The 15,828-nt window shown below is 42.9% G+C and overlaps 2 protein-coding genes across 3 annotated transcripts in view; one reads left to right on the top strand and one right to left on the bottom strand.

Moving 5' to 3' along the window:
- The first annotated feature begins 430 nt into the window (after nt 1-430).
- Nucleotides 431-9,682, top strand: lpar2a (lysophosphatidic acid receptor 2a). Its single transcript, XM_027155071.2, has 3 exons — nt 431-586; nt 3,746-4,609; nt 8,457-9,682. The coding sequence occupies exons 2-3, from the start codon at nt 3,850-3,852 to the stop codon at nt 8,771-8,773; spliced, it is 1,077 nt and encodes a 358-aa protein (XP_027010872.1). The 5' UTR covers nt 431-586; nt 3,746-3,849; the 3' UTR covers nt 8,774-9,682.
- A 312-nt stretch (nt 9,683-9,994) lies between these two features.
- The window catches only part of pbx4 (pre-B-cell leukemia transcription factor 4), a 51,228-nt gene continuing 45,394 nt past the window's right edge, over nt 9,995-15,828 (bottom strand). For both annotated transcript variants that reach the window (XM_027155069.2, XM_027155070.2), the window contains 2 exons: nt 13,770-13,856; nt 9,995-13,450 (listed from right to left, as the gene is read on the bottom strand). In XM_027155069.2, coding sequence (XP_027010870.1) covers nt 13,813-13,856 — 44 coding nt within the window. In that variant the 3' untranslated portion in view covers nt 9,995-13,450; nt 13,770-13,812. The remainder of the gene's footprint in view (nt 13,451-13,769; nt 13,857-15,828) is intronic.

Below are 15,828 nucleotides of genomic sequence, written 5' to 3'. Positions count from 1 at the left end.
CGCGCACGCAGTACGGTCGCGCGCGCGCCGAGCGCGCGCGCGCTGGCGGACGCACGCGCGTCGCGGCATCACGCACGAGAGCGCGAAGCACGAACGCGGACATGCGCGCGCGCGTCGGCGCGCGCCGCGCGCCGCGCTAGCACGATGACAGGGCTGCGATATCCCTCCGGTCGAGCACTCGTTCGGACGCATGGCGCCCCGCGCTCGCACGTCTGCACTGGCTCTCTCTCACTCACTCTCCCTCTCTCTCACTCTCACTTTCTCTCTCTCACTCACTCTCCCTCTCTCACTCACTCTATCTCTCTCTCATCACTAACTCTTACATTCTCTCTCTCTCTCTCTCTCTCTCTCTCTCTCTCTCTCTCTCTCTCTCTCAATTGGTAATAAAATTGTTATGATGACGTAATAAACCCCAGCCAATCAGAGCGCAGGAACAGCAGCGCCGAGCTCCTCGCTCACATTTACAGGTCATTAGCTCAGAGCTGTGGTAACGTCCTGGAGACTCGTCAGCACGAGCCAGGATCTTCTCCTGCTTCACCGAGCTCTGTCTCTGGATGTATTCGGGCGGAAACAGATTTACCGGGCGGTAAGTGACGCAACACTTTCGGTGCATATTTTGGCCAGCTTTATGAGCGGCGTTAAAATAAAAGAAGAAGTAAAAAAAACCATGTTCCGTGTTTCAATATGAGAGCACGAGCGCAAAAGAGCACGAGCGCAAAAGAGCACGAGAGCAACCGAGCGCGAAAGCAACAGAGCCCGAGCTCAAAACACCACCAACAACAACAATATCACTGAGGTGAAAAACGGTAGAGAAGAGAAGAGCTGAAATGTTATGTCTGTTGTTTTTCCCCCCATAATAATTACAAGCCAACACCTCTTTAGTGTGCAGCTTCATGGAGAAACCTGAAAAACCAGAACCGACTCTCGGTTTTCGGTGCTTGATTCAGTAAGGGACAAAATTCGGTGTTTTTCAGACAACAAGCAACACTTGAGTGGGAGGAAAGTGTCCTTGCCTATAAGCCTTATCGTTATAAGCAGTGTTTATAGATTTATACACCGAACTGTGCCAGATTTATCCCGTATCATAAGATATTTCAGGTGTATCGGTTCACCGCTGTCACGAACCGATTCGATTCGATCCGTTCCGATTATCCAGAATATTCACAATGTAGAAACAAAGAAATAAACCGAATCATGTAGATTCCTGAAATCAAAAGCAACTGCAAATCAGTGTTTTTGTCTGTATAAAATAAGCTAAGTAGTAAAAACAATAAAATAAAATGGATAGAAGAAAGGTTTAATATTGTAAACTAGCTGTAAAGGTTGTCATGATTATTGTGACATCGATACCATCATGATACTAAATAAATTAATAAATAACAACACTGTTGGCTTTTGTCTGGAAATCTAAACAAGGGGATTTGGCTTGGTGTGTATTGTAATTAACGTTGTACTTGACAAACAGTGTTAAGTGTTCAGGGTTGATATGATATCATGGGTTTGATTTCTATACCGATACCCAAATGGCAAGAAAAGGAAACTAAAAGTGTTTTTATTGCTCTTTGTTATCCTTCACACTGGGGTTAAGGTAAAAAAGCATATAAATCAAAAGATATTAGTGTGTGTAAATTGTATAATACCTGTATACACTGTCACGACAGATGTAAATCATGATCTCTGCCATTTGCTTTGTTAATAAATGACCAACAACCAACAATTAAAGTGTTGCCATAAAAGAATAGATTATAAAATAATAACAAGTTCCTTATTGTATCGATTATGATGACGCTGTAAATGAAGTCACCTTTATTTATACAGCACATTTAATTAACCCCCCGAGTCTCGTGATGTTACAATAAAATCCGATACGAACGCAATAAAATTGAACGAAATTAAATAAATAAATAAATCAAGAAGCACACAGAGCTTAAAAAACAAAATGTGTGGCAGAAATGATTTATGCAATACTTGGAGGATTTGTTCAGAGGATCACAAGCACACACATGTTGCTCATTACAGCTTTCCGTGTGTGTGTGTGTGTGTGTGTTTTAGATTTGCTAATGAACCTGAAAATGCGATTTGTTTGCAACATTATACTTGCCTTAAACGGCATCCAGACACCGGTTTAATTTATAATATAATTTCCGTTAACAAATCGTTGTTTAATAAATTTTAAGGAACCAAAAGAAAGTTCTGGGTAATGACTGTAATGATATGATAAAGTTTACTGCACTAAACTGATCCCAAGATGCATTTCTCAGAGAAATCCTAACAAAAATACAACATTTTATACATCCTTTCTGCCATGAAAACATCCATGATATCATGTACGACATACGTGGTATCATGACACGGACCTATTGAATTTGATGTTGTATTAGAGATCGAGATATATATATATGTATATCTTAAACCAGTGGATCCTTCTGTCATGCCTGAGCGGATCCGTCCGTTTCTCTCCACTCATAACTGATGTACTGCAGGAGCTCATCTGCATGCCATTTCATTACATCACTGCATTACATTACGCCCATGACACCGGGGCTGCTTTCTGCACTACAATCAATCCTACGTTTCCGTTTCTTTGTTCCGGGGCTGGACGTAGTCGTGTAATTACTACGAGGTGCTGTAGGTTTATACTGTAAACTAAAAAAGGTGGAAGTTCTGGTTTTCATTACAATCTCTCCATCTCTTTCACTTTTCTTTTCAGTTACAGATGAATCTGTGTTGGTTTACAAGCCTGGAACTGGCTGTGTTAGTGCGTGCGTGGGTGTGAGTGAGTTGTTTCTGATGCAGTACTGATATCCAAGCTCTGCTAATAAAGCTCTATCTATATATATCGACTGACAGATTCATTAGTTCATTAGTTCAGATCCCTGGTCAGGGTTGTAGTTTTGTCAAACTGACAGCAAAATCTTAACCACTTCTTCAACCAAATCTTAACCACGTTACCACATCCCAAATCTCTGTGGAACTGTGCAGCATTTACATAGGGTGAAAACAGATTTTAGTGCCATTACGTAATTATTGTTCATAATCAGATACCTGGCTTAGTGGTTAGAACGTTCGCCTCACACCTCCAGGGTTGGGGGTTCGATTCCCGCCTCCGCCTTGTGTGTGTGGAGTTTGCATGTTCTCCCCGTGCCTCGGGGTTTCCTCCGGGTACTCCGGTTTCCTCCCCCGGTCCAAAGACATGCATGGTAGGTTGATTGGCATCTCTGGAAAATTGTCCGTAGTGTGTGTGTGTGTGTGCCCTGTGATGGGTTGGCACTCCGTCCAGGGTGTATCCTGCCTCGATGCCCGATGACGCCTGTGATAGGCACAGGCTCCCCGAGACCCGAGTAGTTCAGATAAGCGGTAGAAAATGAATGAATGAAGATACCTGGCTGGATTCTGTACATTTTCATATTTTCTTTAATGTAAAGATAATTAAGCCAGTGTCCTTCTGAAACTATTTGGATGTTATTATTAAAATAGATTTTTAATGCCAAACAACGTACTTGTCAGGGTCAGGAACCAGCTTCTCAGCGATGGGGGATAAATCTTACCTACTACGTTTGTTTTACTGGTTTGGCTATGAGGGTTTATTTATTTGTTTGTTTGTTTGTTTGTTTATATTTTTTAGGGATTAATTGATTGTAATTTGAGAAGTCAAACCCCTGCTTTAATTCCTGTCTTGTTGTATAATAAATGTATATATTCTGTTTTTCTGATTGAGATGTTTTCTTGTGACTTTGATGAGCAGATCCAGTTCAGTCTTCAGCTTCTGACTGAATGTCCCCGATGGAGGGCGGCTTGCCCGCACAGGAAAGCGCAATCTAGCAGACGACGTTTTGGATCGTTTATCCGATGCTGAACGCCTCCATGTCACTCGCGGCTGATAGCTGCGATGGACGCTATAAGAATGTTTCCTATTTCTACTCAATTAAAAACAAGAACATCAGCGCAGACTGGAAGACGCGGGACTTCGTGGTGGTTGGAATCGGAGTCCCCGTGTGCATCTTGATCCTCCTGGCCAACCTGCTGGTGATGGTGGCGATTATCATCAACCGGCGCTTCCACTTTCCCATCTATTACCTGTTGGGCAACATGGCGGCAGCAGACCTGTTCGCCGGCATCTCCTACCTCAACCTCATCTTCCACACGGGGCCGTGGACCATCGGGCTCACGCAGAACGAGTGGCTTGTACGAGGAGCGCTGATCGAGATGAGTCTGACGGCGTCCGTGGTTAACCTGCTGGCCGTGGCGTGGGAAAGACACCAGAGTATCTTCACCATGCAGCTTCACAGCACCATGTCCAACCGGCGCGTGCTAATGTTCATCGTAGGTATCTGGGTCATAGCCATCATCATGGGCCTCGTCCCCACCATGGGCTGGAACTGCGTGTGCAACATTCAGGCCTGCTCCACTGTGGCGCCGCTGTACGCACGCAGCTTCCTAGTGTTCTGGGCTATACTCAACCTCTTGACGTTCTCCATCATGGTGGCCATATACACCCGCATCTTCGTCTACGTGCATCGGAAGAGCCAAAGCACACTGCCGTACACACTTAACGTCAGGCAGAACGACACGCTCGTCGGCTTGATGAAAACCGTCTCCATGATTCTGGGTAATGTTGATTTATTTAATATAGAAATATCTTCCTAAGACGGGTTAGCAACAGATTAGCAACACAGCGATGCTAATCAGGTGTTACTGCCTGCTACATTTAAACATGAGCCGAATGATAAGTTTAAATCAGATCATTCACACATATTAAATATAATCATATGAAGATGAGAGAAGATAAAATCCAGTAATCATCGAAATATATTATGGGAAGTAAATAAAACGAAAATAATCTTTATAGTAGAATAAAGTGTTCATGTGCAAAAATGTGAGACGTGATAACTGAAAAAATAAGACATGAAATTCTTTACATTTTGTCCCTTCTTTCTTTCTCTTTCTTTATTTCTTTCTTTCTTTCTTTCTTTCTTTTCTTATTTATTGATTAATGAACATGTACTTTCTAACACTAAAATAAAAAGTCGTCTTTTTTTCTCTCTTCTCTTTTCTGTCTGCAGAGAAACAAACAAACTTCTCCTTTTTAATAGAGAAAGCTTTACCATAATGACAAAGATTTTTTTTCTCTGTAAAATAGCAGCATGTTGTTCCTTTTCGTTTGCTATCAAGCTTTAGATTAAAGGTGCGGTGCACGTTGTTTGAGAAACGCTTCAGAAAACCGAGTCGGGGTCGACGCCGATGAGCAGGAAGGGGCGTGTCTTGTCAATATGCGCGGAGAGAGCGTTCAGTGCGCATGCGAGACATTAGCCGAAAGCTGTTAAACATCGACATGAGCCTTTTATCTCTTAACATTAAGAGATAAAAGGCTTACGATAAGGCAAGAAGCAGGGCCCGTGTTATTAATGGATTAGCTTTCCAGCGCTGCAGAGAACTGAACGTCTTCGGCGTGAAACGGAGATAAACCTTTCACGGTACAACACACAGTTCTACAAAAACACATTTGTATTACCATTGTGTTACTCATTGAGTTCATTTATTGATAAAATAATCTCCCCTCGGCCAGCTGCCCCAGCAGGTTCCGCCATAATAGTTGCCTGGGTTGCGTATGTATGTGTGGGGCGGAGCTATCAAAACAGGGGTGGGGCCCATTTGGGTTAGGGGCGTGTTTGTTTTGGTGATTTGAAATGTCAACATTGGCTTTCGAACATCGTGCACCGCACCTTTAAGTAGCTCGATCGTCTCGCGAGTCCCGGTGTACGAGTCGTTACTAGGAACACGCCGACGTTTAAGATGGAGAGCTTTAACTTCACGGCTGCTGATGGAGACGATTTTTTTCAGGGAATTTTGGAGGGGTACGATGCTCCTGTAATCCCGATTTCCCGTCTAGAGCCTAGATAAGATAAAGGACCTCGGCATTGTTCTTCCTTTATATCTATTGTCCTGACTTCCTAAGATCCTAACCGCTAGTTGTCATGGTTACACGGTAAACACATTTCTGCCTGGTTTTCGGAGCCAAAAGGATCTACTGAACTCCAGACAATGAATAACAATTGAAAACAAGTAAACTAATAAAAGCGACGATGCTACAGCCATGTGAAAGGGACGATCAGCAGTTTTATTCCAGAAAGCGCAAATCAGTGGATCGAGTGGTTAAAGCTGTGTGATAGAAACCCAAGCGTTTGGAGTTGAAATCCCTCTGAGATGCTATAAGACCTCTGAGCGACACCCTTCACCCCTACAGCCCCCGGGGCTCCATACCAGTCCTGACCCTGCGCTCCGACCTCAGATCCTTTCCAACTAGGGATATGTGAAGAAAGCTTTTCATTGTACTGTACAATCCTGTGTGTGTGTGTGTTTGTAGCAATGGCGGTAAAGCAGGTTTTGTTATATCACCACATTATGTAAGTTTTTTTTTTGGCTGTGTGAGAAATTTCTTCATCTCACCAAATCTCCCTGAAGACATTTTTTTCACCTCAAGTTTTGAAAACTCGATATTTATCTAGACCCAGTGAATGTTAGTCTACATGTATACAGGACGCTCTTCATTAATGTTGTTCATTTCTCTACTAATGCTTAGCACCTAGTTAGCATAAGTGCGACAGTGTTTCACAGTTTTATAGCTAAAGGAGCCGACGTGGCGTTCGACCGAACAGATTCCTAATAGTTCATTTATCTTCCCTGATCATGCTAGCTAGCTAACTCGAACTAAGCCGGATTTATTTACAAATGTTTGTTAAAAGTAGCTGAACTGAGATGACTTGTGTACAAAATATTGTAGTTTAATCAAAGAAAAAGTTTTTCTTTTTTTTGTTTGTTTTGTTTTCACATAAAAATGCTACTAATTGTTTTTCACTTTCTCACGTGATTTATTTCTGCTTCGATTTTTGTTTACATCACAAAAAAAAACCTTTATCGAGGTTATAACCTGACAGTATTTAAGGAGAAAATGTGTCCATAAACCTTCGTTAGCTTTGCTGCTAATTTTAACTAGCAGACGTAAGCAACCTAACCTGACGGAGGGAATTTATTTCTAAATGTTCACTGGCTTTTCTTCTGACTCTAGATAACGTGACAGGATTTATAAAACCTTTCTATAAATGTTCATGAGCTTTCTTCGTCTGATTATAGCTAGCTAGCTAAACGAGCTTTTGACTCATGGGATTGCTGTGGAGCTTTGGGGCTACACAGAGATTGTCACGCCATCTTTGAACCGGTGTTGCGTCAGTCAGTTTTAAGGTCTGGTCTTCATCAGCGATCATTTGAAGACTTCAGCAGGAAGGAATCAGTGTTGAAACTGCGGTGAACTCAGAAACGAAGCTGACCTGTTAGCTCCTCAGGAGTTCTTGGTCGTTTTAACTATAAACGTTTGTAGAAAGGACATCATTTACATTTACATAATTTCCTGTCATGTGTCACCCAAATGACAATGAGGTTCCCTTTCTGAGTCTGGTTCCCTTTCAAAGTTTTTTCCTCATATCATCTCAGGGAGTTTTTCTTCACCACCTTCACCTCAGGCTCATCATTAGGGATAAATGTTAAGAGATAAATAGTGACAATGTTGAACTTTAATTTTTTTTTAAAATTCAGTTTCTATGCTAACGAAAAGCTGCTTTGAGACGACGTGAATCGTTAAAGTGCCACACAAATCACTTCAGTTCAGTTGAATCGACATGTAAGATTGTAGCTAATTAAAGCTGACAGGATTTCTGACAGAATTCATTCCATAAACGTCTAAATACGATCCAGACGCGATCTCGTCCGACAGGACCGATTCCCGTGAGATCGGCACGTTCGCTAGCTAGCGCTCGTGTCACTTTTTTTTTGAAAAAAGATTAACCGACGATTCGTTTTCTTCTCCGGTTGTGATTACTAAAGCGAAGGAAATGATTTTAAACCTTAAACCTGACAGGATTTTTTAGAACATTTATTTGTAAATAATCTTCCCTGTTAGAGAAGAGAAGAGAAGAGAAGAGGGACGTGAGCTCGCGCTAGTTAACTGACTGGACAGAATTTGAGACTTAGCTGGACTTTTGTACTCTAGAGTTTCACCTTTCAGTAAGCTGACAACTAGTTATTAGTAGATAAAGCTCACATAATGGAGGGTTAAGGAAAGGGAGGGGAAATGGAACGGAAACAATAAAGGGAGCAGCGGCGACAGGAACATTAAGGTACTTAAAATAGTCTGTAGTGTTTGTGTCGTGAGGAATGATAATTGTGCAGTAAGCCTCTATAGGAAACAGATGTTAATAACTTGACATACAGAAACTAATGGAAAAAAAAGTCAAGGCATTCTTGAGAAGTGAATCACTCTGCTTGTGTGTGTGTGTGTGTGTGTGTGTGTGTGTGTGTGTGGGGTAAACAGGATGTGGGCATTGAGACACACACTCACATATGCTCCCCAACTGTACATGAGGACTGATTATTTATGCTCAGCCCTGTTCCTTTGTCCTCAGGTGCCTTCGTGATCTGCTGGACCCCCGGGCTGGTCATCCTGCTGCTGGATGGGTTGCAGTGCACAGGCTGCCAGGTGCTGAAATACGAAAAGTACTGCCTGGCCCTGGCCGAGTGCAACTCTCTGGTGAACCCCATCATCTACTCGTGTCGTGACGAGGACATGAGGAACACATTTAAGCGCATCTTGTGTTTCCTGTTTAGGCGGGACAGGGAGCAGGAGGTCGAGCCCAATAACGTCTACTCGGACACTCTGAAATCGGACAGGCTGTTGACGGACAACGACAACCATAACCACAGAGAGCGCATATCTTTCTGAATCCCGCTTTCTCGTTGCAAGATTTAGAGACTGGAAGACTTAATCTCGCATTCACTGTACGTCCCCGAACGATACGAGGGCTAGTAAATGTAGCAGACGATCACGTTAGACATCTAATGCCGCATTTCGCTACGACAGACACCGTCTAATCTGACAGTCGACATCTGGTTTAAAGTCAGGGGGGAAAAAAAACCTGAGTCTCCACCCTGATTATTTTCCTCTAACAGAACATCATGCACTGTTTTATTCCTCTTCCACCGCAGCAATTTGCAGATTAGCGATTACAATACGTACAATTTATTAACGACACGGTGCAAGTTTTAATCCGTTTAAGCAAAGGTTAGGAACAGCAGCGAACCTTCGTGTCTGATCCCCTTCTCTTCTTAAGAACGACCGTCACGGCCGCGCCGTCCGATAACGAATCGATCGATCAAATTCAAAAATCAAACAGCGACTTGGTGTTAAAACATAATTTATTAGTAGCTATAGAGGAAATGCCACTTCTGAAGACTTTTTTTTGTGTATATATATATATATATATCCGTCCATGTTTTTTTTTTTGTCATCTCAGGATCAGATACTCCTGATTAAAAAATTAAAAAAAAAAAAAAAAAAAATTCCGAAAAGACAAGCGTCTGTGTCACATGTAGTAACGTTAAAGTATCGCAAGTAAACGTCCACGACGAGTTTGAATCTTGTATACGATCGTGTGATCCTCTCTGGTGTCCGTGTGACCGAGTCGGCTTTGTTGCTCCGAAACGGACACGGAATGAGTCATGGATGTAGAAGCTGTAGCTTTTGATACAAGAGTGTTACGGTAATCAGGAGGAACTGCACTTTCTGTAATGTAGCATTGATGGATTGCATTGTTATAGTAATAAATAACAGATTGGATCTTTTTTTTAAAAATGGATTCAAATATTTGGATTTTTTTCCTTTTATAACCTGTTTTTTGTGACACACACACACGCACACAGAGCTGTTGTACAAATAAACAGTTGTCATTTACACACACTGACGGATGTTTTAAAACACTTTTTTTTTCTTATTATTATTTTTACCATATTTTATATCATTACTGATGTGAACTGTTGCCATTACCGCTGTGGCTTAAATATATTTTGTAAAATCCTGTTAAATGTTTTTATTTTTTCTTCTTATACCAGCTGAAAGATCACATGGACCGTAAAAAACAACAACGAATGAATCACACACCCGAGCTCAAAAGCACACTAGATTATTTTATTAGTTTTCGATTTTCTAATAAGGAACACTACAATTCTCATATTTCCTTTGATGTTTTTTTCTTTTTTTTTTTTCTTTCTCTTACTAGAACAGTTCTAAAGTTGAGGTATAAAAGGAGTTCATACCAGACTAACAAGTCTGAAAATGGCAGGGTTTTATATACAAGAGAAATGGAGAGAACAGAAGAGAGGTAAAGGGAGAGGTAGAGAAAAGGAGGAGTGAGGAGGGATACAGAGGCGGAAAAGACGGGAGGGAGAAAGAGAGAGAGAGAGAACGAGGGATACACTACAATTCTAGAAGGGGAAAAAAAAAATATATGTAACAAAAACCACAAAAATCGCTGTGTTTGTTTACGGTGCAGTGAAATTCGACCTCGTCACAAGATCGAGTGTTTTTTGTTGTTATTGGTGTGTTTACACGGATACGGGGGTCCGTCTAGGATGTAGATCGTCTCACTCTGTCCAGCTTCCTGTTTTGTTCCTCGTTTAGTTTTTAAATGGTTAAATGAATTGATTTGGGCTACTGGATAAACCCTGACCTGTGAGCAGTGTGAAAGCCCGATGTGTAAACAGGATATGAGTCTCGAGTCTGTCTCAGGTGAGACGCTCTGAGAAATTCCAGCAATGTGGCACAATTCCAGGATATCAGGGATGTGCGCGTGTGCGTGCGGGCGGCGAACATGTCTGCTCATGCAGAAAGATGTCGTAAACGACCGACAGCTTCCAGGAATGAAAACATCGCACGCTTAGCAGCTGTACTTTTTTTTTTTTTTTTACAAGGACAGAAAAGAGCCCCGAGCTGCTGGGAGGAGTCGGAGCTGCTGGCAGGCTGGATCTCCTGGGGAGCGAACAAACACTCTGCTAAACCTGCGAGAGTTACGCGGCCGTAACCTTTCACCTATTTGTCGGGTTTCTAAAAACGTCTCCAGAAAATACGCAGATAAGCTTCAGGTTTCACTGCACCGGACACAACAGCCGATTTAAAGAAAGAAAAAAAAAGATAGAGAGAGAGGGAAAAGAAAAAAAAAACACAACCCAGAATCAAACTCAACAACATTACAAATACAAAATACAAACACTCCGAAGCTCATGAGTGGAGTCAAGTCAGGAGAGAAGAAGAAGGAGGAAAAAAACCCAAAACAAAATAAAAGTAATTAAAATCAAACGCGTACATTTTATAAAAAAGAGAAATACACTTAAACATTCCACAATCTGTACAATGACATCCGGTGATGACGAGTACAAAAAGGAGGAAGGGAGGAAGAGGAAAAAAAAATGTATTATTATTATTAATAATAATAAAAAAAAAAAACAAAAAAAAAATATTTTGGTGTAGTAATAGCATTAGTTAGAAGAAAAGCCAGCCAGCTGAAATGGATTAACATTAATCTATACAGATGTGGGTAAAAACATCATTTCATCTGCTCGCCTCTGTGTGTGTGTGTGTGTGTGTGTGTGTGTGTGTGTGGGGGGGGAAACAATACCCATCTTACATTTCAGGTGTCAAGTTCATTGTGTAACAATTTCCATTTGTCAGTATTAAAGGTTATTTAAAAAAACAAACGCGAGAGAGAGAGAGTGTGGGAGAAAGTGAGAGAAACGGCTTCGAAACAGAAGACGTCCGCGCTTTATTTGCGCACTTCCTGTCTTCAGGAAACTGGAGTTTAACGTGTCGGTCCTCGGCGTGTGTTGCAGTCCACCAGCTTTAAAACAACCGCACGCTTTTTTTTTTTTTGGTTCGACTTCAAATAAGAGAAGAGCCCTTGATCCTCGGCCTGGTTAAAGGTTTTTTTTCTTTACTAAACGGGACGATGTGGCATGCTAGTATCACAGTATGGATGCTTTCCGTCGCATATAGAGAAAGATACAATCAGATAAAAATCGTAACAAGACAAAAGAAAAGAAAAGGATAACATCGTACAAAAGCGTCGACTCGAAGCCCACTTCCTCCTGGTGGGTTTTTTTTTTTACATCCTCCTACAGGTTGATTTCAATTCAATCTATTTTTACCTTTCGGTTTGTTTGTTTTTCCTTTTTGGTTCAGAGGTACGCGGTCGGCTCTGGTTCAAGTCGAAGGCTGATGTAAAAAACTGACGCTCCTCCAAAACGTGGTGGGTTTTTTGTTGTTTTTTTTTTTTGGTCTGTCGTTCCGTTACATTCTGCGGTGTTGACTTGCTCGTTGGAAGGAAACAATAAAACAAAACAAAAACAAAAAAAACACACAATTGACGAGCTACACGAGGGTATTAGTCTCCAAGAGTTAACATGCAAGGATGGAAGACTGGTTTTCTGATTGTTTAAGATAAAAAGAAAAAAAGAAGAAAAAAAAAAAAGGGAAATGTTCGGTGGCACAAAGCTCAAGCCACAGCTCTTCTCTTCTCACAGGCTGGAAAGCTATCAGTTCTACTCAACTCTACGCTGTGAGGAAGGAAGCTATTAAAAGCCGCTACGCTATTAAAACGGAGAGAGAAAATAAAAACAGGGGGGAAAAAGCTAGTAGACAAAAGGCCGGTGAGCAATCTAGCCTGCGGGTTCGTGATTAAAACCGCTGTCCCGTCGCTCCAGTACAGACCTGCAACCTCCTCTCCACCTTCTCCTCCGTTCATCCGGGAGTAAAAAAAAAAAAAAAGCAAAAAACAAACAAAACAAAACAAAAAGTCACGAGACTGAACAGTTGTGCTTCGCTGTTTTCATAGATATTTCTATATATTTAGTATTTTCAGAAACGCAGGAAGACGGCTAGCGGTTAGTGAGCGTTCTCCTTAGGAACTGATGACCTTAGTCAGGATGTGGAGTTGGCAGCTGTGGAGTGCACGGCCTCGGGAAGAGACTGGAGACAGAGACGGAGGACAATCTGCATGGTGTTGACAACGTGCTGCTGCTGTCTGAGGACGTTCTCTAACGGACAAACGCGTGACCCTCGACAGCGCTTTGGTTCAAAGCAGGCAGGACGGAGATCCTGTGGTCTTCAGTGTAGCTGGCTTAGTAAATGTGCACACGCACACACACACACACACACACACACGCACTCCAGCACAGAGCAGAATGCTCTGACATGTGACCTTTCTTTTTCCTTTTCCTGTGTTTCCTTCCTGAGCGAAGCTCCTGTACGACTGTCCAATGAAGTCCGAACTTGAAAGTGTGTGAGGGAGTGTGTGAGGGAGGGTGAGTGAGTGTGTGCGTGTGTGTGTGTGTTGGGTGTGGGGGGCTCGTTACAGATGTTGTAGCTGAGATCTTGCAAAACAAAAGGCGAGTCCGAGGAGGAAGCAGAGTTGGACTGGTGGAAGCGCTGAGGTCTAGTGTGTGTTTGTCTGTGTGTGTGTGCGTGTGTGTGTGTGTGTGTGCGTCTCTCTCAGTTGGAGGTTTGTGACTGGATGCTGCTGGGATGTGCGGGTGAAGGAGTGTTAGGGTTTTCCTGCCAGCTGCTGTTGGCCTGCAAGGAACACAAACAGAACGACTTACACACAAATGTAACAAAGGGTGCCAATACTTTCAACATTTTGTCAGGTGACATTTTAAATAGATGCTGAATGCAAGTAGGCAGACGTCTGAGTCTTAAACGCAACATGTGTAGTGAGCAGGGTATTACAAACAAGCTTAAGTACAAAGACAGTTTTTGTATCTGGAATCTGGCAGTGTGTGTGTGTGTGTGTGTGTGTGTGTGTGTGTGTGTGTGTGTGTGTGTGTGTGTGCGCGTGTGTGTGTGTATGTGTGTGTGTGTGTATGTTTGTGTGTGCGTGCGTGTGACTCACGTCTAGGCAGTGTGGGGTGTAAAGGGCACTTCCTGACCGCTCCTCATAGCCGGCCGTCAGGTGTGTAGCAGGGCGCTGGGTATCCACCTGTTAAGCACACAAACACACACAAAGAGAGAAGTGACTTGAACAGGCCGCACCCTCACACCTTTAATCCTGTAAACACACTGCTTTATAACCTGCACTCTGGGGTAGAGACATAAAGCGTACGTTTACAGGTGTGCACCTTTCACACGGAAACACCTGAAGGAGAAGTTGTAAAGAGACGAGGAAAGGAGAGACGAGAAAGGGGAAAGAATAGGAGAGGAGAGAAGGGGGAGAGACGAGAAGGGGAGAGACGAGAAAGGGGAGAGACGAGACGAGAAGGGGAGAGATGAGAAAGGGGAAAGAATAGGAGAGGAGAGATGAGAGGAGAAGGGGGAGAGACGAGAAGGGGAGAGACGAGACAAGAAGGGGAGAGATGAGACGAGAAGGGGAGAGATGAGACGAGAAGGGGGAGAGACGAGAAAGGGGAGAGAAGAGGAGAGACGAGAAGGGGAGAGACGAGGAGAGGAGAGATGAGACGAGAAGGGGAGAGACGAGGAGAGGAGAGATGAGACGAGAAAGGGGAGAGACGAGAAGGGGAGAGACGAGAAAGGGGAGAGAGGAGACGAGGAGAGGAGAGATGAGACGAGAAGGGGGAAAGACGAGAAGGGGGAGATAGGAGAAGAGACAACAAATGAGACAAAAAGAGAAAAGACAAGACTAGGAAAGACAAGAATAGACAAGAAACGTTGAGAAAAGAAGAGAGACGAGAAGAAAAGTGAATAAGAGAGACAAGACAGGACAAGGCCTTGTCCAGACTGCAAAGCTTAAGCTGTTTAATGACTCAGACGTAGCTGATAAACAATACAGTGGAGAGGAGATGTAAGTGCTGTGTGTTAGCATGAGGCACCACTGAACACCAGCTATGTTAGCTACGCAATCTCACGGCACATTAAGTCGATATGACGCACCGGCTAGTCTTACAGTTAGAACAATTACATCCAGGAGGTCATGAGGTCAAATCCTCAGTATTTCCAACCTGAAAGGCTCTTAAAACATTTAGATGCTCAGATTCTGCAGAGGAAACCGAGGTAAAAGATTTTTTTTTTAAATATTGAAGGAAAAAAAAAAAAACAGGCTCTGATACGAACGTGTGATTGCAGTGTTCCGATCTCTTCGTTAATCAACTCAGTGAAACACTTTGGGGTTTAATTAAGATCTAACTGATGGTCAGAAACCTGTGTGTTTACACTGAAAATCTGTTCAGTAGTCCTACTGTCAGCTGGGGAGGGAGGGAGAGGGGGAGAGAGAGAGAGAGAGAGAGAGAGAGAGAGAGAGAGAGAGAGAGAGAGAGGATATATGAGAGAGAGAGAGAGAGAGGGGGATACAAGAAGAGAGCGAGAGATATGTATATAATAGAAGAGAGAGAAGGGGGTGGTATACCATAGCGCTATCGCTCAGCTATATTAATCTATAGTATAGTGGATACCCTTCATATACGCGCTCTCGCCATCTCTCTCTATTCTCATCTCTCTCTCTTCTCCTCTCCTGGCTCTCGCTCTCTCTCTTCTTCTCTCTCTTCTGAGAGAGACGAGAGGGAAGAGGACATAGAGAGAGAGTGAAAGAGAGAGAGATATCCCCCCCCCCGTGTGTTTCTATCTCTCTGTTGCTCTCTTGAGTTTTTGTCTCCCCCTTTCTCTCCCTCCCTCTTTCTCTCCCTCCCTTTTTCTCTCCCTCCCTCCTGTTTGGACTTGTTGCCTAAAAAAACAAACCAGTGGAATTTTCTAGAATACTGATCGAGATGAAGGGAATCAACATCGACCTGGACAAGTTCTAACTAAGTGAAACAGAAACACGGCTCGAGCTACATTGTGTGTGTGTGTGTGTGTGTGTGTGTGTGTGTGTGTGGTGGTGGGGTGTTAATGCACTTAGCGAGGAAAATAAACAAGATGCATGTTTTTGGCCTTGGCCTTGTCTGACTGTGTCTCTGTAGTACTGACTGTTACACGGTCTGATAATTACTGATAAACTCTTT

This window comes from Tachysurus fulvidraco, chromosome 24 (assembly GCF_022655615.1).
Source record: "Tachysurus fulvidraco isolate hzauxx_2018 chromosome 24, HZAU_PFXX_2.0, whole genome shotgun sequence".
Classification (NCBI taxonomy): domain Eukaryota; kingdom Metazoa; phylum Chordata; class Actinopteri; order Siluriformes; family Bagridae; genus Tachysurus; species Tachysurus fulvidraco.
This window is presented reverse-complemented; position numbering and strand designations above follow the sequence as displayed.

Excerpts from the sequence above, each read along its gene's own strand:
- lpar2a (XM_027155071.2), top strand. The coding sequence starts at position 3,850 with ATGCTGAACGCCTCCATGTCACTCGCGGCTGATAGCTGCGATGGACGC. Across the intron at positions 4,610-8,456 it reads AACCGTCTCCATGATTCTGG|GTGCCTTCGTGATCTGCTGG; the intron begins GTAATGTTGATT and ends CTTTGTCCTCAG.